This window comes from Camelina sativa, chromosome 6, assembly GCF_000633955.1.
Source record: "Camelina sativa cultivar DH55 chromosome 6, Cs, whole genome shotgun sequence".
Taxonomy (NCBI): domain Eukaryota; kingdom Viridiplantae; phylum Streptophyta; class Magnoliopsida; order Brassicales; family Brassicaceae; genus Camelina; species Camelina sativa.
The window spans coordinates 790432-811853 of NC_025690.1; the positions used below are offsets into that span (position 1 = coordinate 790432).

The following is a 21422-nucleotide window of genomic DNA, read 5'->3' on the forward strand; positions in this document are numbered from 1 at the left end:
GAGAAAGAGTATAGACCTATGAAATCAAAACTACATAATCACAACCAACCCGGAATAAAAAGCAACTTACCAACCCAATTCAATTGATTAATTGAACAAGGAAAACAGATTGGGCGAAACTGAATCAATCCGACTGAAACTTTTGACAACCCCATAAGCCCACCGATTTGCTTCGATTAATTGGTGGTGTAAACATTTAGGATTTGAAAAGTTTAGGAAAAGGATTTGGGAGATTGAATAAGTAATGTAGTAAAACCCTGTAACTTAGGTATCTAAGGTAGAGAAATGGGAGATGAAGGGGAAACGATGAAGTCGTGTTTGTTTGATCGAAGAAATGAATTAAAAACGTTTTACTTATCTCTTAACGAGAGAGGTTTTTTAAAATAACTAAATTTCTCAAAAAGGCCAAGGAAGCCCAAATGAATAATATCTTCAAACTTAGACCCAGACCCAATTTTAAATTGTCTAGACAACAAATTATTGCCCAAACTATGAGACTAAAAATTTAGAAGCCATTTTCAATAACCACTAATATAAGTTATGGGTATACAATATGGCTTCTAAATTATACTACACTATTAAAAACCACTATTGTACTTAAAATTATGGGTATACAATATGGTCAACACATTCAGGATATACAACTACGTATTTTTATTAAAATTATTATTTCAATATATTTATATCCCCTATCATTATATATTTAACACAATAAGTCCTTTCAATTAAATACAACTGTTTTCAAATAATAGTGTTCAAAATAATGAAATCTCACAATGTAAAGTTACATTGCTCTATTTTTATTGTGTTTTCGACATCAGTAGTAAATATAATGAACAGAAATCAGTATAGTAAAGAGATACCATATTGTCTGCTACAACATCATCATCTTACATATTGTTATTTGCTACAACATTACCAAAATATTCCCCCGCGCTGTAGCGCGGATGAGATCCTAGTATAAATTAAACATTCAAATGGAGAATACATGTATTTCGTCTAAATTTATTAATAACATTATTATATTGGTAATTATTTAAAAGAGAATGGTTATGGGACATAAAATTTCTAACCGGATGGATCGGGACTAGACTAGATGGGATGGGACTGGACGAGATTTAACACCCTGTAACAAAATCCCTCTAACATTTTCAACAAACACTGGCTGTGTTCGATTATTGATGGATTTCAAAATAATTGTAAATTTTACAGCTAATGAAAATGAGGATCATGTTTAGTTTCAATACGGGTTGCAGTATTCTACTTATACACTAAACATTAAAAAAACACCATAAAAGAGTGGCCAACTAATTTTTATGGAAAAAATACTACTATTATACAATTAAAAATTTACTACCTAAAAAGTTTTATTATTTGATTGAATTTATGTGTTACCAGTGTTTTTTGAAGTAATTTAGTTTACAAATTAAGTATATATACTTTAAAAACAATAATTAAATTATTAGAAAAGTCAAGTTTATTTATGGTATTAAGACGAGAAATAGTATATGTAAACTGAAATGGGTAAATTCGAATAATGAAAAACAATATATTGAATAATTTTTTTAAAAAGGGACATAATTTTAGATAAAAGTACGAAATCAAAAAATATAGGTAGATAAATTCAAGTGTCAAGCTTTCACTAATTTGGATAAGAATTGATTACGCAACATGTAATTAACGACTTTGGAACAGACCCTTTGAAAATTTTGGTATTTTTGAAAAATAATTATATAATTTTTGAAAAATATAATTTTTGGATAAATTTAACTAACTAAAAAAAAATATTCAACAGAGAAATATGGTATCCCATCTAAATTTCTTACCCAATCTCTTTTAGTAAATATAGTTTAACGAGTAATTATTTAAAAGAGAACGAGCATAAGATAAAAAAATTCTGATGGATACGGGACGAGACAGGACGAAAAGAGATGGGTTAGGACGTGAGGGGGGGGGGACAGGACTGGACGTATTTTCGTTTCCAAAATAAATACGTCTTGGTTTAAAGTTTTCAAAATTTACATGAAAAATAAAACACCTATGCTTAGCCCCCGGGTTAATATAATTCTTAGTTATTTTACGAATTTAAAAATTGTATCAAATATTTTGTCCCCTGTTGTGGCACCGGTTACTACCTTGAGACGGGTTTTTTTGAGAATTTTAGATATTTTTGAAAAATATTTGGAGAGTTTATGAGAATTATAATCTCTACTAACTATATAAATTAAACATACAAATAGAGAATACATGTATTTCATATAAATTTCTTAGCTAATATTTGTTAATAACATAATTATATTGATAATTATTTAAAAATAATGGTTACGAGACATAAAATTTCTAATGGGATAGATCAGGACGAGACGGGATGAGATGTGACTGGACAAGATTTAACATCATGTAACAAAATTACTTTAACATTTTCAACAAACACGGGCTGTCATTGATTATTATGGATGGATTGCAAAAAATTGTATATTTTCCAGCTGATGAAGATGATGATCATGTTTATTTTCGGTACGGATTGCAATATTCTACATATACAGCAAAATCTTGACAAAAGATCGTAAAAGAGTTGCCAACTAATTTTTATGAAAAAATACTACTATTATACAATTAAAATTTTGCAACCGAAAAGAGTTTTTTATTTGACTGAATATATATTTTACCAATGTTTTTTTGAAGTAATTTAATTTACTAATTAAGTACATATACTTTAAAAAATAATAATTAAATTATGAGAAAATTCCAGTATATGTAAACTGAAACGGGTAAATTCGAATAATGAAAAAAATATATTGAATAGTTTTTTTTGTCAATTAGGGGACATAAAATTTAGATTAAAATACAAATAAAAAATATAGGTAGACAAAATTTAAGTATCAAGTTTTCACTAATTTGGATAAGGGTTGACTATGCGACAAGTAATTAACCACTTTGGAACAGACACTTTGAGAATTTTGGTGTTTTTGAAAACAATTATATAATTTTTAGGATAATTTCAACTAACTAAATAGAAAAATATTCAACGTAGAATTCTGGTATCCCATCTAAATTTTTTACCCAATCTCTTTTGGTAAAGATTGTTTAACGAGTAATTATTAAAAAGGAAACGAACATAAGATAAACAATTCTGATGAGTATGAGATGAGACGGGACGAGACAAGACCATACTGGATAAGACAATACAAGATGAAACGAGATGAGATAGGACGAGAGGATATGGGTTAGAACGTGAGGAGATGAGGTGGGACTGTGACATGTTTCCCGTTTCAAAGTAATACACGTTAGGTTTATTTTTTTTTAATTTACATAAAAATAACGCATATATACTATAGCACCAGATTAATATAATTCTTAGTTATTTTACAAATTTAAATTTATATAAAACAGATTACTACCTAGTCTAATGTTAAACCAACAACGAAACAATGATTTATTTGTAATCACTAATCGCTCATAACGTAAAACAAACAACAAAACATATTATTAGTTTTACAATTGAAAAACATATAATTTCCAGTTTTTAAAATTCAATAAATATTCATTTGTTCGTTTCTCTTGTTTTTTTTTTGTGAATAACTTTTTTTGTTGATCAATAAACTTTAACATTTGAAGTAATTAATATTTCAGTATTGGTTATTGTCATCAATCGCAATAATCGGTCACTGACATAAGCAATAATTCACTAATGATTAAATTTAAATTTAACAATCGGGAGTATGAAACTATGTATTCTAATTGCATTAGCTACTTAAAAATTTTAGATTTACAAAGAGGAGTAATTGTAACTACAAAAATCAAAATAGATTACTTGACTAGGACGAAGATATCTGTTATTCAAAGTTTTGGTGGTTTTAGATAGAACAAGGACAATTAGGAAAGCCTTTAATATTAAAAGCACAATATATCAAATCGCATTAGCGAATAAATTAAAATGCATTCACAATTTTTTTTTTGTTTATTTGGTTTTATATTCCTTTTTTTTTTTAATAATAAAATACAAGGAATGTGGTTCTGTGGACTGTGGTGACTGGCACTGACCGACCACTCACACCACAACTTTGGTGAGTGCGAGAATCATTTTTGAATGTATTCTTCGTGAAGAAGCATAAATCAACTTGCGTGAAGATTGTCCTGTTCAAACAAAGTAAAAAAGATGGGTTCCATTGATGAAGAAGTGTCATTGCTAGAAGTTGAAGAATCTCTCATACAGGTTCAACCTCATAGGTCTATCTAATTTTGATTGTCTATTTACGTTTGTTAAATTTTCAATTGAATTAGTTAGATTAGTATTTGTTTCCTCTAGAGTCTAGATATATGTTTGCTCAAATTGATAATTATCTCTTCAGTTCCAATATTTTTCCTAGTCCCTTGAAATGCTTCAAACTGAAGTAAAGTAAGCTTTGATAGATCTCTCGTCTCTGTAACTAATTTGTTCAAGCCAAAGTATGTCTGAAATTATTTTATTTTTTACAGGAAGAATTGAAACTGTATGCTGAAGATGGTTCAATAGATATTTATGGAAACCCACCATTGAAGCAGAAAACAGGAAACTGGAAAGCTTGTCCATTCATTTTTGGTAAAAAGTTTGTTTTATTTTCACTTGTTGTATTCTCTCATGTTCTGTTCCTAATCTCCAAAAACTTGGCATTATGGCTTTGGTGGCAGCAAATGAATGCTGCGAACGGTTGGCTTATTATGGTATTGCCAAGAATCTAATCACTTACTTCACAAATGAGTTGCATGAGACCAATGTTGCTGCGGCTAGACACGTCATGACATGGCAAGGGACATGTTATATCACTCCTCTTATTGGAGCTTTAATAGCTGATGCTTATTGGGGAAGATATTGGACTATTGCTTGTTTCTCTGCCATTTATTTCACCGTAAGCTTTAGCTATGCCTATACGTTTACTTTATTAGCTACCCAAGTCTCACTCACTAATCAAGTCTTTCTGGTTATCTTCTTTGCTTGATGTTATGTACGTTTGACTTTGGTTTTTAGGGAATGGTTGCGTTGACTCTCTCAGCTTCAGTTCCCGGACTTAAGCCAGCTGAATGTATCGGTTCTCTTTGCCCACCAGCAACAACGGTTCAGTCCACGGTTTTATTTTCAGGGCTTTACCTTATTGCTCTTGGGACAGGAGGAATTAAACCATGTGTCTCATCCTTTGGTGCTGATCAGTTTGACAAGACTGATCCAAGCGAACGAGTCAGAAAAGCTTCGTTCTTTAACTGGTTTTACTTCACCATCAACGTTGGTGCCTTTGTTTCATCTACTGTTCTAGTTTGGGTCCAAGAGAATTGTGGATGGGAATTAGGATTCTTGATACCAACCGTGTTCATGGGACTTGCTACCATAAGTTTCTTCGTTGGCACGCCACTTTATAGATTTCAGAAACCTAAAGGTAGCCCGATTACTAGAGTCTGCCAAGTTCTTGTTGCTGCATACCGTAACTTGAATCTCAAGTTCTCTGAAGAGTACCACACACATTTATTTGAAACAAGGGATATGAACTCTTCAAATATTGGTGACTGCAAGATTGAGCACACGGACGGTTACAAGAGAATATTTTTTCCCTCTCATTTCTTATTTTTGAATTGAGCATTACACTTTATATCTAACCTTTTCATATCAATGTGCAGGTTTCTTGACAAAGCCGCAATTATATCAGAAGGAGAAGCCAAATCCGATCCATGGAAGCTCTGTACCGTGACTCAAGTCGAAGAAGTTAAGATTCTGTTACGTTTGTTCCCCATTTGGGCCTCAGGAATCATCTTCTCAGTCCTCCATTCACAGATTTACACTCTCTTTGTTCAACAAGGACGGTCCATGAAACGAACCATCGGCTCATTTGAGATCCCTCCAGCTACTCTCGGGATGTTTGACACTGCGAGTGTTCTCATATCTGTCCCAATCTATGACCGCATCATTGTTCCCTTTGTGAGACGGTTCACAGGCTTAGCAAAGGGATTCACAGAGCTACAACGAATGGGGATAGGACTTTTTGTCTCTGTCTTGAGCTTGACATTTGCAGCTACCGTTGAGACGGTTCGGTTACAGTTAGCCCGAGATCTTGATCTAGTGGAGAGTGGAGACACTGTTCCGTTAACCATCTTTTGGCAAATCCCTCAGTACTTCCTTATGGGCACTGCTGGAGTTTTCTTCTTTGTTGGACGAATCGAGTTTTTCTATGAGCAGTCTCCAGATTCAATGAGAAGCTTGTGTAGTGCTTGGGCTCTTCTCACTACCACACTAGGAAACTACTTGAGCTCGATGATCATTACGGTTGTGGCGTATTTGAGCGGCAAAGATTGTTGGATCCCTTCAGACAACATTAACAATGGCCATCTTGACTACTTCTTCTGGCTTTTGGTTTGTCTTGGATTTGTTAACTTGCCGGTTTTTGTCTTCTTCTCTGTGAAATACACTCACAAAAAGGTTTGATCTCTTCTTTTCTGATTAAGATATCTATTGTCATGGAGGATCTTGTGTATACTTTCAAAATTTGTAAGGTGAAGCAAATTGAAAGTTATAGGGTCTTTGTGGTACAAATTGAAAAGTTATGGCCCTCTGTTTTGGCTGTAGGTTTTATTTACTAAAACTAGGATCGGACCTGCACTACAACGCGGGGGAATATTCGTTAATACGTAAGTAGTAACAATTGGAATGCATAAAATATTGTAGAAGATTGCATTTGTAAAAACACACACTAATAACATATATTTTGACGGACCAACCCGTAAAACATTTATTTGTACAAAAATATATATTTATAATAATACGCATGTACAGTGTATATTTGACGAACCAATCCGTAAAAGACTGCATTTGTAAAAAATACAGAATCATAATGTATATTTTTACGGAACAACAGTAAAGCATTGCATTCCTAAAAATATGTGCTTATAAATTACACACTCATAGTATATGTTTTGATGGACCAATCATTAAAATATTACATTCGTAAAAATATATATTTGTAAGAAATACACACTCATAGTGTATATTTTAACGGAACAACCCACTAAAATATTGTATTCATAAAAATATGAATTTGCAAAAAATACACCGTCACAATATATTTTAACAGACCAACTCATAAATGATCGCATTCATAAAAATATCAATCCTAACCGTCTTACCATAAGATTATGAGTTTTGCAAACCAACCTGTACCCTTTTATAAAAACCCTATATTCTAAATCATATATATATATATATATATATATATTAGATTTGCTAGATTTGATTAAGTTTTTTAAAATATGTTGTTGAGTAGTAAATTTTTAGGATATTATAGATATTTTAAATCTTTATAATATAGGATTATAATACAGCAGAAATTTAAATCCAAAAAAATATATCAACTTATATTTTTGGATCATTTTTTAATAATGTAGGTTATTACATATATTTGGTCATTGTTTATTCTTAAAGTAATAATACAAAGCCTATATATATTATGTAATCCAAATGAGGCAATTTTATTTTGCTTTAAATGATTCCATAAACCGTATAGTTTTCAAGTTTAATATAAATAATATAAAATATTATGATTAATAAGTGATTGCCACTGGAATATTGTTTTGTTTTTCTTTGACGGGCAAAACGTGTAGAAGATAGATAATGTGTTTAATACATGAGTTAAGTTGCTCAAAAAAAAAAGGTAAAGAGAAAAGATATTAAAAAATGTAGAAAAATATAATATCGGTTGGAATTCATTCTTGCAAAGCGTTTTGATACATATTTCATTTTTACGTATTTGATTATCTTGTTTGGTCATGTGTCTTGGATATAATGTCAGCTGGAATTCATACTTGCCAATTTGTTGTTGCAACTTGCAAGGACACATAGAACTTCGATCTGCCAAAAAATCAACGGAAATTTTCTTTTTATTCAAATATATATGATGTAGATAAGTAATAAAATGGTGGGCACAAAGTTAAAATGAAAAACAAAGAAATATTGTATCCATCTCTAAGAACATATTATCATCATGAATCTCATGTATCTTATCAAGAGAAATTATATACATTGATAAAAAGACAAAAAGAGTCATCTTAAATATTTGTTATCATATTAACTTGAAAATTTAAATAAAAGAATGAAAAAATAATCAGGCAAAAAAAATGAAAGCATAATGTCTTGAGCATGGCAATCATTATTGATATGTTTGCGTTGTTTAGAATAAGCTGCACAACAAATTACATGATTAGTCTACTCACAAACAAATGATATAAAATATGAATGTTCTTATAACAAAAAAAAGTAAACAAAACTCTTTTGTTTGGCTTGATAATGAGATGTTTTCTACAAAGGCTCTCATAAACAATGGAGATGTTTGGTTTTCTAATAAGATGATATATATAGAGGTCATACACAATTAAGTTTAGTTTTGACTATAATTATGAAACAAATTAATTGTTCAAATTAAGCGTTTTTCCATATGTAGTAATTTCGAATTTATAAGCATAGTTTTGTTTAGGAAATTCCTAAAAATTTGAAATAAATGATGATTTGATAATATAAAATTTGATTATTGTTTCCATAAATATCTCAAATTGTATAACTAAAATAAATGTGTTTTTATTATAGATACAATTTCGAATTTAAGAGCCTGATTTTTATGGTAACAACTTGAATGATTTCCATAAATATTGGTTAGTTATTGTTTTCTAAAAATTAATTCGTATTATGAATATTAATTATTGCTTTTTGATTTTCGGGTTTATATCCATACCCAACAAATAATCCAATTTCCAAGTATCCGAATGTTTAATTTCAGATTTTTTTTAATGTTGACCAGATCCGAATTCAATTTTGTACTTCTCTTTTACTAATATAAAATATTTGTTATTAGTTTTGTGCCTTTTGACTTACAATTTGAGCCATAGACAACTCAATCTAATTTCAATCATAAGGTACCGGTTATAATTAAATAAATCGTATTATTTTTTTTTCTTCTTTTCATTAGAGATATTTGATCTAATTTTATATCAGTTGATTATTATGAATTTATGATTATTATGAATTTATGATTATTATGAATTTATAATTATTATGAAATAAATAATTCTCCCCACGATACTCGGATCTCAACCTTACGAGAACCTTTTTTCTTCAGTTTGACTTACGAGAGCCATATTTTTAACAATTATTATTAGTGTTAGGCACCAATCGGCGATTGCTCTTACCAAGAACCGTTGTTTCATGACCGAACACATCCACACAGTATCACTTCATAAGAGAATGTGTTAACAAAAGAACTGATAGAGGTTGAGCATATTCCCGGGGACAAACAAAAGGCGGGCATTTTGACTAAGCTCTCAGAAGGATTAAGTTTAAAGAGATAAAGGAACTCATTATTATAAAAGATAAGGTTCAAAGGAGTTTAGGAGCTATCTAAACTTAAGTGTTTTCTAATAGTATTAGGATTGGTCTTTATATAAAGAGTAGTCGAAGCATGACATAAGACATAAGTTTTGAGAGAGAATTTTGAGAGATTGTGGAGAGCTTAAGTTTTGAGTTATTTTTTTAAGGAGACTTATTCTTATATTTGTCCTTTTTTAATCTTCTATAGAATTTAGACGTGGGAGACAAAATTTTATAAATTCGGCTCACATTGAATTCACGAGAGTAAGAAGAAGAGACATGAAGTCGGTGGAAAAAACTCAGAAACTCCTTACGATCAAACAAGTTGCTTTGTCTGCAAGAAAAGAAATCAAACAAAGACGAAGAGAGTCTGAGAAGATTCATATACCTAACGATGTCTTCGTCGAGGAAATCATGATGAAGCTTCCGGTGAGACCGCTCATGAGATTCCAGACTGTGTCGAAAGAGTGGAGAACTCTGATCAGGTCAAGAGATTTCGGGGAAAGACACATGGCTGTTGAGAAAAGCAAAGGGTGCAAACTCCTTTTTGCCTGTGATGACTTTAAAGAACGTACGGAAGACACTCTCTTTCTAAAAACAGTTGCCCTGGAGAAGGCGTCACCTTCTGTGGTAGATGAACAAGCTTTGGGATTCGAAGGATTTAAGGGGTTTCTCGAGATTTCCGAGAGCTGCGATGGTCGTCTGCTTCTACGACACTAAAAGAGCAGTGGAAGTAATAAATCCGGCCACCACAATGATCATAGAACTCCCTCTATCGAGAAGTCTGGGCAGACCGAGAATTCAACGGCTTTGTATATACAATCCAAGCCCGGAGGTAGAGCTGGAGCCAGTTCAAGATCCAAATACTGTTCTAGATCCAATCATGTCGGTTTCTTATTTTGGATTTGGAAAAGACAGCGTTAATGGAAGGTATAAACTAGTATGGATGTATAATACTTCTCCCCTTACTCCTACGTGCGAGGTTTTGGATTTAGAGGTAAAAAAATGGAGGTTCGTGAATACTACTACACTTGATCATCATAATATCTTGTTATATCAGAGGCCAGTGTTTGCAAACGGATCACTCTATTGGCTCACGGGAGATAAAGATGGATATCCAACAAAAAATACCAAACTCATAGTTTTTGATATACACACGGAGATATCTCAAGTCATCCCAACCCCACCTTGTATTACCCGTGATGCCTTTGGTGACGCGATTGGTTTATGCAATCTCGATGGTCGTCTCTGCATTTCTGAGTTGAAGGGAGATTGCAAGCAAGAGTTTTGGTGGAGAGTTGAAGACAACACATGGGAGAGGATCTTCTCAGTTGATTTGCATTCTACTTCCACTTGGTTTGCTGGTGTCACCTCGCAGTCTCTCATACCTTTAACCATTTCTAGGGACACCAATAAAGTCATCCTTTCACTTCGCTATCAAGATAATCTTGTTGCCCTCGATCTTGATCCTAACTCTTCAGTTTGTCATTTGTATTTTTCTGGTTAGTACGGCTTAGTATGTCCTTATTTTCCAACTTTCACTTTTCCCTTGAAGTTTTAGCAGAGTTGTAGGCTTGTGCCTTTTTTTTCTCCTGGAGAGAAATAAAAACTGGGCAGTTTTATATGTTTATAATCCAACAAATTTAATGAATATCAAATTCTATGACTTGCTTCTTCTTCTTCTTTTTTTTTTTTTAATTCATTGGAGTGAATGAATGAATATAGAGCAAAAAAGAGTATATATCACAGTTTGGAACTATAGCATTATTGCCGTCTTCTTCTGAGCTCTAGACAAAAATTGTTTCCAACCCCTTTACCCCTCTAAACATTATTGCATACCTATATTTCTAATAATGAAGCTTTCTCTTCCTTTGATCTCAGTCGTCGTTCTTCTACAGTTTGATGCATGATACTTAAAAAAATGTGGGATTTTTTTTACATGTCCATTCTTTATATATATATATATATATATATATATATATATATATATAAATGTGAGATATTAAATAGGGAAAGTTACTGGATTAACCCAAATTAAGGAATTAATTACTAAACTAACTCGTAAAGTATAAAAGTTAGTTGAGTTAATTTTATACCTAAAATACCTTTTATTGCTTTGTTAGAAAAAAAATAAAATACCAAAATACCCTTAATGATTTTTTCCGATAGGAACCAAAAAATCGAAAAAACTGCCGTTAGTTGTGACAAATTTATATGTTTGTAACAAATTTTTTTGTCAACGGCAGATTTTTTCGGCAGACTTATTTTAGTTGGCAGACTGATTCAAAATAGTTGCCATAGATTTTTTTTTCATGACAGATTTGTTATTGACGATGCAACAAACTTTCCTAATACATGACAAAAAAAAAATTATAATTTGTGGCCGATTTTTTTTGTAGTGGTTGCAGATTTTGTTAAAACGATAAAAATCTGTCATAACATGGCAGATTTGTTGATTAAAAAATTATTGCTAGATTGACGTATATTGATAACAGATTTTTTTTAGTTACAACATATTTTTATAATTTTACATAAAATCTGCCGAGTGATAGCAGATTTTTTATTGGAAAATAGAAATTGCTAGTTTGACGTACAGTAAAAACATTGGTGTAGCATGTTATGACAAATTTTTTTTTGTTTCCAAAAATTTGTCGTGTTATAGCAGATTTATTACAGAGAAAAATATTTGCTAGAATAACTTTACAGATTTATTTTATGTTGTGACAGATTTATTTTATGTTTTAAGAGACGGTTTTATGTTATGACATATTTTTTTTCTTCTGAATTTTGTAATGAGATATGTATTATATAATGACATATTTGTTTTCAAGTTGCATTCTGTTTTTTCTACAATCACTCTTGAATATTTTTAAATTTCTGTCAATTACATTGTTTAAAGGACATAAATTCATAATTGTTAGAAATGAAACAAACTTTATACAATATGGATTATGTTATACATTTAAGAATAATCTTATTGCAATTTATTTTGTTAATTGACTAATACGGATAATAAGTTTGAAGAGATTGAATCCTAAACCCTATACTCCAATACCCTAAACTACTTGAAATTTAAATTTAAATAATAGCTGGTACATTTGTACTTTAATATATTTCCATGATTGTTATATATATTGATTATTCTATGAAACAATATTTCATATCTATTTTTTATTTTGTATTTGTAACTGTTTGTTGTCTATTGTCAATTTCTATTATAATTTATGTGTATATTTTTTTGACATCAACAACAAAATATATAAAGAAAATGAAATGCTTTATTGAATTAAAAACCATTAAAATGTTATCTTCACGCATCTGTCATCAAGTTCATCTCTACCTGCAGCCTAAAGAGTTATGTATTGTCAACTTTCAAGCATACATCACCTATCTGTCATCGAATTCATCTCTACCTGCAGCCTAAAGAGTTATGTATTGACATAATTAGTAAAGTAATGACTACTGATTTTCAAAAAGTTATAACAATTAACCTAGTTAAGAAAAAATACCCTGGATCCATTAGTCTTTTGCGAATCAACATTAGTGTCCAAAATAATTTTATCACTCGGCCATGCTTCCAGAAGATAGTAAATATCAGAGCTAGGCCTAAATACAGTTGATTCTGAGTTAACTGTTTTTGTTGATCTTTGTGTTCTTAGCAGACTTCACAAAAAAATGTGGGATTGATTTTGTTTGCCCATGCGGGAGAAGGAAGAGGTCGTGTGATGTGGAAAAAAATGTTCGATTGATTTTGTTTCTTTTTACCCTATTTCCTTTTTATATATTTTTTTAATTTTTTATGATTAATTAAAAAAATAAAACAAAGTTTTTTTGGTCATTATACAAAAATGTTGGGTTAATCTAGTTTTCCAATCAGATTGAGAGTTATTCTAGTTATTTTCCCCTAAATTTGTGTTAAACTGGTGTATTTTCGCTATTAAATATGCATTTCATGTCCATTCTTTACATATATATATATATAAATTAAATATGCATTCATGTAATTACAATTAATATAATAAAATGTGGGATATTTTTTTGGAATCTTTTGCCCTTGATTATTCGACATTTATGGTTTCTATAATACTCTAAGATGTAAGCAGTAAGCAGAAATTAACTGAATTAACTAACAACCAATAATTCTACAGGTAAATTAATTAACACATGCCTTAACAAACTAACAGACTCACAAAACAAGAACAAACCTCATTAACAGACTAACGAACGTAGTTCAATAAAAAAAACAATTTAGATGATTATCAAATAAATTAAACACTATTTTGGCTGAAAAAAGTTAAACTGAATAGTGAGTAGGTAGTAAATTAACAACATTAAAACTATAATAAATATATATATATATATATATATATATATATATTTCATTATCGTGGGTTAGAGTATACAATATGTAACATGATAAATTATATTTCGTCGCATAACAGTAACTGTTAATATTAATAATAATTACTTGAGGTGGTCTGCATCATCCATGGTTCTATTTTCTCTTGAATCTATATATACTCTATTTCACTTGTTATCTATTTTCTCTTGAATCTATATATACTCTATTTCACTTGTTATCGAACCCTAAACCATTATCATCTCTTAATTCACTTGGTTATGAAAAATGGATTAGTATGAATAAATAATACATTTATAACTAAACATTAAATATCTTTTTAATAACGTTGTGCAATAATTCTATAAAATTAAACTTTAATGTAGAGAATATACTGTCCATGAAAATTGAGACAACGAAGAACGAGTTAAAATAACGATTAGTATACAAATTCATACAATACAAAATAAAAGATGAAGCATAATTGTCATACAATTACCGTTTAGTATGTCTTTTTACTTTTTATATATGTGGACCAAAATTAGTGATATAATGGGAAGAGACGACAATTCTTGCTAATGCCGTTTAATTTCACTTTCTTCATTGGTATTTGATAAATTATTCATAACCTATTTATTATTTTTTCTTTCTTAATCCTTTTTAAAATTCTTTGTTTTATTCTTATGAAAAAATCATCATTTTCTTTCTTTAGGTACTTGGAGGCATAAAAAATCTAAACTAAAAAAAATTGTCTATATCTTTCTTAATACATTATTATTCCTTCATAAAGTTATAATACTATACATTATTATTTCTTTTGTTTATATTGTTTGTAATATATATTTGGTTTATCTCCAGGTGTTGCGATTTTCTCTTTTAAAGTATATTTCAAAATATTTTTGGTTATATTTAAATTGAAATCATATTTTACCAACAACTTGAGACATGGACTGATGGACAAATCTTTTTTTTTTTTGAACAAAAAACATGGACAAATCAATCCACAATTCTATTGTACGTCATAAAAATAAATAAAACAGTAAAAATCGTAAAAAATTCCAGTTTTTATTATTTATTGTCCAGTTTTGATTGTTTTTTTTTCCAATTAAACAAAATGTAAGTTTTGGATTTTTTTTTTTTGGTTTATTTCATTTATGAATTTTCTCTTTAAAATTGTATACTGTATTTCTGAATATTGTTGGCTATTTTTAAATTAAATTCATATTTTTACAAACAACTTTGACATGGATAAATCGATCCACAATTCTATCTTATACGTCATAAACTCATTATAATTAAAATTTCCAATTAGATTCAGTTTAGTTTAGTCGCTTTTTTTTTCAACATTTTAGTTGCTTATTTATCCAGTTTTGATTTTTATTTCCAATTAGATTCCAAAAAAAGTCGCCGGGAAAAGTAAAATAAAAAAGGCGTCACGTCTTCCGAGAAATACAATAAAGAGTATATAGAGATAGCTTGCTTTGACGTAAGGAATCTAAATTTGGTTTCGTAGCGAAGAGAACAGACGATGGGTTCCATCGAAGAAGAGCAAAGACCTCTCATCGAAGAAGGTTTAGTTTTACAGGTTTGTTCAATTTCTGATCAATTAGGTTTAGCTAATTTTGATTTCGCATGTTTTAGTATTTTGGTGAATTCCCCAACAAAAAAAAAAAAAAAAAAAAAATNTTAGATTGATCTTATGCTTTACATTTCTGGGTTTATTGAGATAGTTTCTGGGTAATCACTGTTTTATCTGATCCCAGTGTTGTTCTTATGATCGTTTTTAATATTTAGGTGATGATTCCAATGTTTTGTGATTTTGTTTTGAAACCAGGAAGCGAAATTGTATGCTGAAGATGGTTCAGTAGACTTTAATGGGAACCCACCATTAAAGGAGAAGACAGGGAACTGGAAAGCTTGTCCTTTCATTCTTGGTAATGAATGTTGTGAGAGGCTAGCTTACTATGGTATTGCTGGGAATCTTATCACTTACCTCACTACTAAGCTACATCAAGGAAACGTTTCCGCTGCTACAAACGTTACTACATGGCAAGGGACTTGTTATCTCACTCCTCTCATTGGAGCTATCTTAGCCGATGCTTACTGGGGAAGATACTGGACCATCGCTTGTTTCTCCGGGATTTATTTCATCGTAAGTGTTTTTTTCTTAAGAAACATGTTTGTTTGCAACAATGGCTTTGCCAGACTTGTTGTGATTTTGTGAGCCAAGACATATTCCATTCCACCCTAGGACTGATTTGAGTATATTATAGCTCTGTATGTTGGTTAGAGAGCAACTATCCTAGTTTACTGATTTCACAATTGACTTAAATTTGGTTTGTTTGCTCTGGTTACTGATTGATTCTGTATGTTGGTTAGAGAGCAACTATCTTAGTTTACTGATTTCACAATCGACTTAAAGTTTGGTTTGCTTGCTCTGGTTACTGATTGGTTTTGTTTTCGTTTAGGGGATGTCGGCGCTTACTCTTTCAGCTTCAGTTCCAGCATTGAAGCCAGCGGAATGCATTGGTGATTTTTGTCCATCAGCAACGCCAGCTCAGTATGCAATGTTTTTTGGCGGGCTTTACCTGATCGCCCTTGGCACTGGAGGTATCAAACCGTGTGTCTCATCCTTTGGTGCAGATCAGTTTGATGACACGGACTCGCGTGAACGTGTTAGAAAAGCTTCATTCTTCAACTGGTTTTACTTTTCCATCAATATTGGAGCACTTGTGTCATCTAGTCTTTTAGTTTGGATTCAAGAGAATCGCGGGTGGGGTTTAGGTTTTGGGATACCAACCGTGTTCATGGGACTCGCCATTGCAAGTTTCTTCTTTGGCACACCGCTTTATAGGTTTCAGAAGCCTGGAGGAAGTCCTATAACTCGGATTTCACAAGTCGTGGTTGCTTCATTCCGGAAATCGTCTGTCAAAGTCCCTGAAGACCCCACGCTTCTGTATGAAACACAAGACAAGAACTCTGCTATTGCTGGAAGTAGAAAGATCGAACATACCAATGATAGCAAGTAAAAAACTTTCAATCCGCTTCATTTTCTTTCCATGAACGTATAGCGTTTCTTGGTTTGACTAGGTAACCGGTATGATGCAGGTATCTTGACAAAGCTGCTGTTATCTCAGAAGAAGAGTTAAAGTCTGGAGATTTTTCCAACTCGTGGAGACTATGCACTGTAACCCAAGTTGAAGAACTTAAGATTCTGATTCGAATGTTCCCAATCTGGGCATCCGGGATCATTTTCTCAGCTGTATACGCACAAATGTCAACAATGTTTGTTCAACAAGGCCGTGCCATGAACTGCAAAATTGGATCTTTCCAGCTTCCTCCAGCAGCACTCGGGACATTTGACACCGCTAGTGTTATCATCTGGGTCCCGCTCTACGACCGGTTCATCGTTCCTTTTGCAAGACGGTTCACAGGAGTAGACAAAGGGTTCACCGAGATACAACGAATGGGAATCGGTCTATTTGTCTCTGTTCTCTGTATGGCAGCTGCAGCCGTTGTCGAAATCATCCGTCTCCATATGGCCAACGACCTCGGACTAGTCGAGTCTGGAGCTCCTGTTCCGATATCCGTCTTATGGCAGATACCGCAGTACTTCATTCTCGGTGCAGGTGAAGTGTTCTACTTCATCGGTCAGCTAGAATTCTTCTACGACCAATCTCCTGACGCAATGAGAAGCTTGTGCAGTGCCTTGGCTCTATTGACCAATGCTCTTGGGAACTACTTGAGCTCGTTGATCCTCACACTCGTGACTTATTTCACAACAATGAATGGCCAACAAGGTTGGATTTCAGATAATCTCAATTCGGGTCATCTTGATTACTTCTTCTGGCTTTTGGCTGGTCTTAGCCTTGTGAACATGGCGGTTTACTACTTCTCTGCTGCTAGGTATAAGCAGAAGAAAGCTTCGTAGTAATGTTGTTGTCTTTTTTTCCTCTCCTTTCATTACATACAAAAGCTTGTTTCTTTCAACTGTAACTGTTTGTATCTGTTCTGTGTACTGTCCAATATCTACCAGAACAATTGTGTACTTTTTTCTTTGAAATTAAAAAAGTTCAAGTCGCATTTGCAATATTATACACAATCCAGGGTCGGAATACTAAATAAAGAGAAAGTATGCAAAAAGCTTAATCAAATGGCTATTAGTTTTGGGCTTTGAAAAACAAATGAGCCCATTTAAAATGACCCGGAACAAAAGAATCTGACTATCTCCGGGTCAAATCAAATCGGAGAAGTGAAAGAAAAAAAAAAAGAATCAGAGTATTGTTGTTGTTGTTTGTTTTGAGGTTTGGGGATCGAGAAAAAAAAAAATGGAGGTTCCAGGTTCATCGAAGAAGATGATCGCAACGCAGGAAGAGATGTCTGCAGCTAAAATACCGCTGGGTTCAAGAGATCAGTGCGCTCATCTGTTGATTCCTCTCAACAAGTGTCGTCAGGCTGAGTTCTTCCTCCCGTGGAAATGCGAAGACGAGCGTCACGTTTACGAGAAGTGCGAGTACGAGCTTGTCATGGAGAGGATGCTCGCGATGAAGAAGATCCGTGAGGAAGAAGCTTTGGCTAAAAAGAATAAAGTACAAGGGAGCGGTGTTCCTCTTATCCCTAAAACTGCTAATGCTTAGCCCCTCGATTCGATTCGATTCCTTCTCCGATTTGACGATTCCAGATTCAGGTGAGTCTATGTAACTCTTTCTGGCTTTGGTTTAATCGGAAACTTGTGTGTATGTTTTTTGTGTGCTCGATTCGATTCGATTGGTTTGTTTCCTCTGCAACATGTTCGATTTAGGGTTTCCGTAGGGAATAAATGGGATTGCTAATGCATTATCTTGGTTTTGAGATGTGATTTCTCCATTTTCTCACTGTGATTGCCCCAGTTTTGCCTCTCGTGTGAACAAACAACATTGAGCACATTTGGATTCTATTTCTTGAACAAGTTTCTTGTACACTACAATCACATTCGTGCTGTATCAATCATGTTATAGTGAAATGTCTAGATTGAAACCATCTCTATGATATCTATCATTGACTAGATTGTCTGCAGATTTTGTTTTATTATTCTTAAAAGAGTTCCGTGTTGTTTCCTTCTCATTCAAAGCTTAATATATTTGTCTTTAAGTACTCAGTAGCACTAGTTTCCTGAAACCTTTAGGTACTTGTTTATTAAAAAGAGGATTTTTTTAAGTGTGTTTCACACTGGTTAACAGGACACAGTTCAATTCGTTAGACTTTAATCTTTTTCAGTTTACAAATTGTTCTATGTTCTATGAACTTGTAAATTGTGTCTCAGATATCATGGTTAGCAGTTGTTACAGTCCACTTTGTGCTGCGGACCCCTAGATGGATACAATAGTGTTTCACTGATTAACTAGACATAACTCAATTCGTTAGACTATGTCTTTTTTGGTCGATTTATGCTCTCACCCTTCTAGGCCTTGAACTTCTTATGTTAGATCTATATCTTTAGTGAACTTGTAAATTGTGTCTCAGATATTCATGGGCTAAGAGTAGGTACAGTCACTTTGTGTTACTTGTAAATTCTTAAGACGTATTGCAAAATTACAGCACCAACCACTTACTTACCTTTGCCTGAACATCTTCTGCTTTATTGATTCTGCAAGAGAGATACACTTGTTGATCTGGTGGATATTTATATACAGATATTTATGTCACAACAGCTACAGAAAAGATTCCCTTGGACCTTCTAGTTCTCACTTGCCATTGAGTATTCTTGCATGCTTGTGTGATTCTTTCCTTTTTCATATCGTTCTTATGTGTTCACTACTTTACTACTTGTTCATTGTGTATATTGCCAATATGATTTGACACCAATGAGTGTCTCTCTGTTCTAAAGACAGACCCCTAAATGTATTTTTGTCTAAGATTCTCAACATTTCAATGATTTTGTTTCTTCTGATTTGATCCTTTATTCTCATTCTTCTGAGTCCTAATTCACACTCTGAAATTTTTTTGGACAGGGATTCTCTGGAACTGTGAAGAAGTTGGGGCTCTGCTTTTTCAATCTTTTTCTTCTTGTTAGTGATGAAAAAAAATTGTTGCTACATTTTCAGATGTGAATGTTCAAGATTCTCTTATCTTTTTTGTTTTTTTCTCTTGTTAACTCTGATGAGGGGTTTCCCCAAAAAAAAATAAGATGCAAAACTCATCTTTTTGTTAGGTTTCCCAATCTTTAATCTTTGATAATGAAGAAAACTTATGAGATCGAAAGGATTCTTTTCTCGTCAAGTGAAAAAGCTCAATAAAATTGCTTACTGAACCAAATCAAATACACTACAATGGAAGATCCCATCTACGTGGATAAGAAAAGAATGGAAGAGGCTATGTTAAGAAGAAAACATATCAAATCTAATGCCAATCGTTAAGGATGAAAAGTCAAAGAGTTGTTTGGTCCTACTTCCAATAATTATGCACTCACCAATCTAAACCTTTTCACATAACCATGCAAGTCTATTTCTATCCATTACATTATAGTATATATTAGTTATTGTTATTGTGGCCCAACCATTCCCAAATCACACACTTTTAAACAACTCTCTTTCACTTTTGTTTTGTGTTATTCTATAGGTGTGAAAAGTTAATTCTTCTATGTTCTCTCTAGGTGTTTCATATGGATTACACCTTTTTATATTACTTTTTTTAATCATCGTAAAGAATTTGCCTTGTTCTATGATTGAGTTCAATCAATGGGTGAAGAGAAAAATTGACCCAATAGAAAAATAATAATAGTTTTAACAATCGCCAAATCTATATACAATTGTATATGGTTAGGTAAGATTTTCCAAAAAAAATTCCACACAAAAGAAAAAAAAAAAAAGAGAATGTTATGGTTTTATAGTCCAAAAAGCCAGTTGGGTTACATTATCTTACATATACATACATATGAACAAAGTTTTATAATAATATTTTTTAAAAAAAAAACAAAGAGAATTATTGAATGTTTTTGATTGTGGTAAAAGCCATGAATCATGGACCTTCTCCACAGTCAATTACTCATTCAATTTCTCTTGGAGCTATTTGTCTCTGCCAGGCTCATTTAATGTATTATTTATCATTTCCTTCCATTTTTTTCTTCTCATTTATTTATCACCGAATAATAATACTATAGTACTAACAATTTTGACACTTGAACATTCGGTTAGACTTTTATTCCATCCATAGCAGTTTTTACGATTGATTCCCAATTTGAAAATATCAAACTAACAAGTAACATGATTATATCACAGTATTTAGAGAAAAATAAATTTGTGTTTGATGAAAAGTTATAACTCTGCTTGATTAATTATAACAATGTTTCACTAATAAACGCCTTGGAATGTGATTACTCTGATCAATGATATGACCTAGGTAGCTTTTTGTATCATTCGTCTAGTCAAATATTATAGATAACATACGCAACTCGTGTGTCTTTGACAAAGCTGATGATTAAATAATTTATATTAGTTACCGTCTAATCGACCACTAAACTTTTTCTTTAAACCATTGTTTAAAATTCTCTTAAACCATTAAAGCATTTTGGCAATGGCATATACGCAGATAATTCCACGCTTTTATAATAATATAGAGAATGTGCATGAATGAGAGAAAAAGGGCAAACATAGTAGTCTGCATTATTTAAAGGTCTTAATATATATATATATTTTTATTACGTTTGATTTTAAAATCTGCCCACAA

General features: G+C 32.0%; 3 protein-coding genes and 1 pseudogene across 4 annotated transcripts; all 4 read left to right on the top strand.

Annotated features, from left to right (window-relative positions):
* Window positions 4031-6591, top strand: LOC104789972 (protein NRT1/ PTR FAMILY 8.4-like). 2 transcript variants are annotated; one of them, XM_019246587.1, is made up of 6 exons: window positions 4031-4216; window positions 4480-4582; window positions 4672-4889; window positions 5009-5483; window positions 5638-5711; window positions 5804-6591. In XM_019246587.1, the coding sequence occupies exons 1-6, from the start codon at window positions 4160-4162 to the stop codon at window positions 6449-6451; spliced, it is 1575 nt and encodes a 524-aa protein (XP_019102132.1). In that variant the 5' UTR covers window positions 4031-4159; the 3' UTR covers window positions 6452-6591. The 2 variants fall into 2 exon arrangements, with proteins under 2 accessions (XP_019102132.1, XP_019102131.1); XM_019246586.1 differs by having other exon boundaries at window positions 5009-5561; window positions 5650-5820.
* Window positions 9659-10940, top strand: LOC109133257 (annotated as a pseudogene).
* On the top strand, window positions 15131-17813 carry LOC104789974 (protein NRT1/ PTR FAMILY 8.3). Its single transcript, XM_010515655.2, has 4 exons — window positions 15131-15303; window positions 15553-15870; window positions 16187-16743; window positions 16827-17813. Exons 1-4 carry the CDS (start codon window positions 15247-15249, stop codon window positions 17647-17649), a joined length of 1755 nt encoding a protein of 584 aa, XP_010513957.1. The 5' UTR covers window positions 15131-15246; the 3' UTR covers window positions 17650-17813.
* LOC104789975 (NADH dehydrogenase [ubiquinone] 1 beta subcomplex subunit 7) lies at window positions 17967-19917 on the top strand. Its single transcript, XM_010515656.2, has 2 exons — window positions 17967-18405; window positions 19709-19917. Exon 1 carries the CDS (start codon window positions 18047-18049, stop codon window positions 18353-18355), a length of 309 nt encoding a protein of 102 aa, XP_010513958.1. The 5' UTR covers window positions 17967-18046; the 3' UTR covers window positions 18356-18405; window positions 19709-19917.

Coding starts and splice junctions, on each gene's coding strand:
- LOC104789972 (XM_019246587.1), top strand. CDS start 4,160: ATGGGTTCCATTGATGAAGAAGTGTCATTGCTAGAAGTTGAAGAATCT. Junction 4,583..4,671: donor AGCTTGTCCATTCATTTTTG/GTAAAAAGTTTG, acceptor CTTTGGTGGCAG/CAAATGAATGCTGCGAACGG. Junction 5,484..5,637: donor GAATCTCAAGTTCTCTGAAG/AGTACCACACAC, acceptor TAACCTTTTCAT/ATCAATGTGCAGGTTTCTTG.
- LOC104789974 (XM_010515655.2), top strand. CDS start 15,247: ATGGGTTCCATCGAAGAAGAGCAAAGACCTCTCATCGAAGAAGGTTTA. Junction 15,304..15,552: donor AAGAAGGTTTAGTTTTACAG/GTTTGTTCAATT, acceptor TTTTGAAACCAG/GAAGCGAAATTGTATGCTGA. Junction 15,871..16,186: donor TCTCCGGGATTTATTTCATC/GTAAGTGTTTTT, acceptor GTTTTCGTTTAG/GGGATGTCGGCGCTTACTCT.
- LOC104789975 (XM_010515656.2), top strand. CDS start 18,047: ATGGAGGTTCCAGGTTCATCGAAGAAGATGATCGCAACGCAGGAAGAG.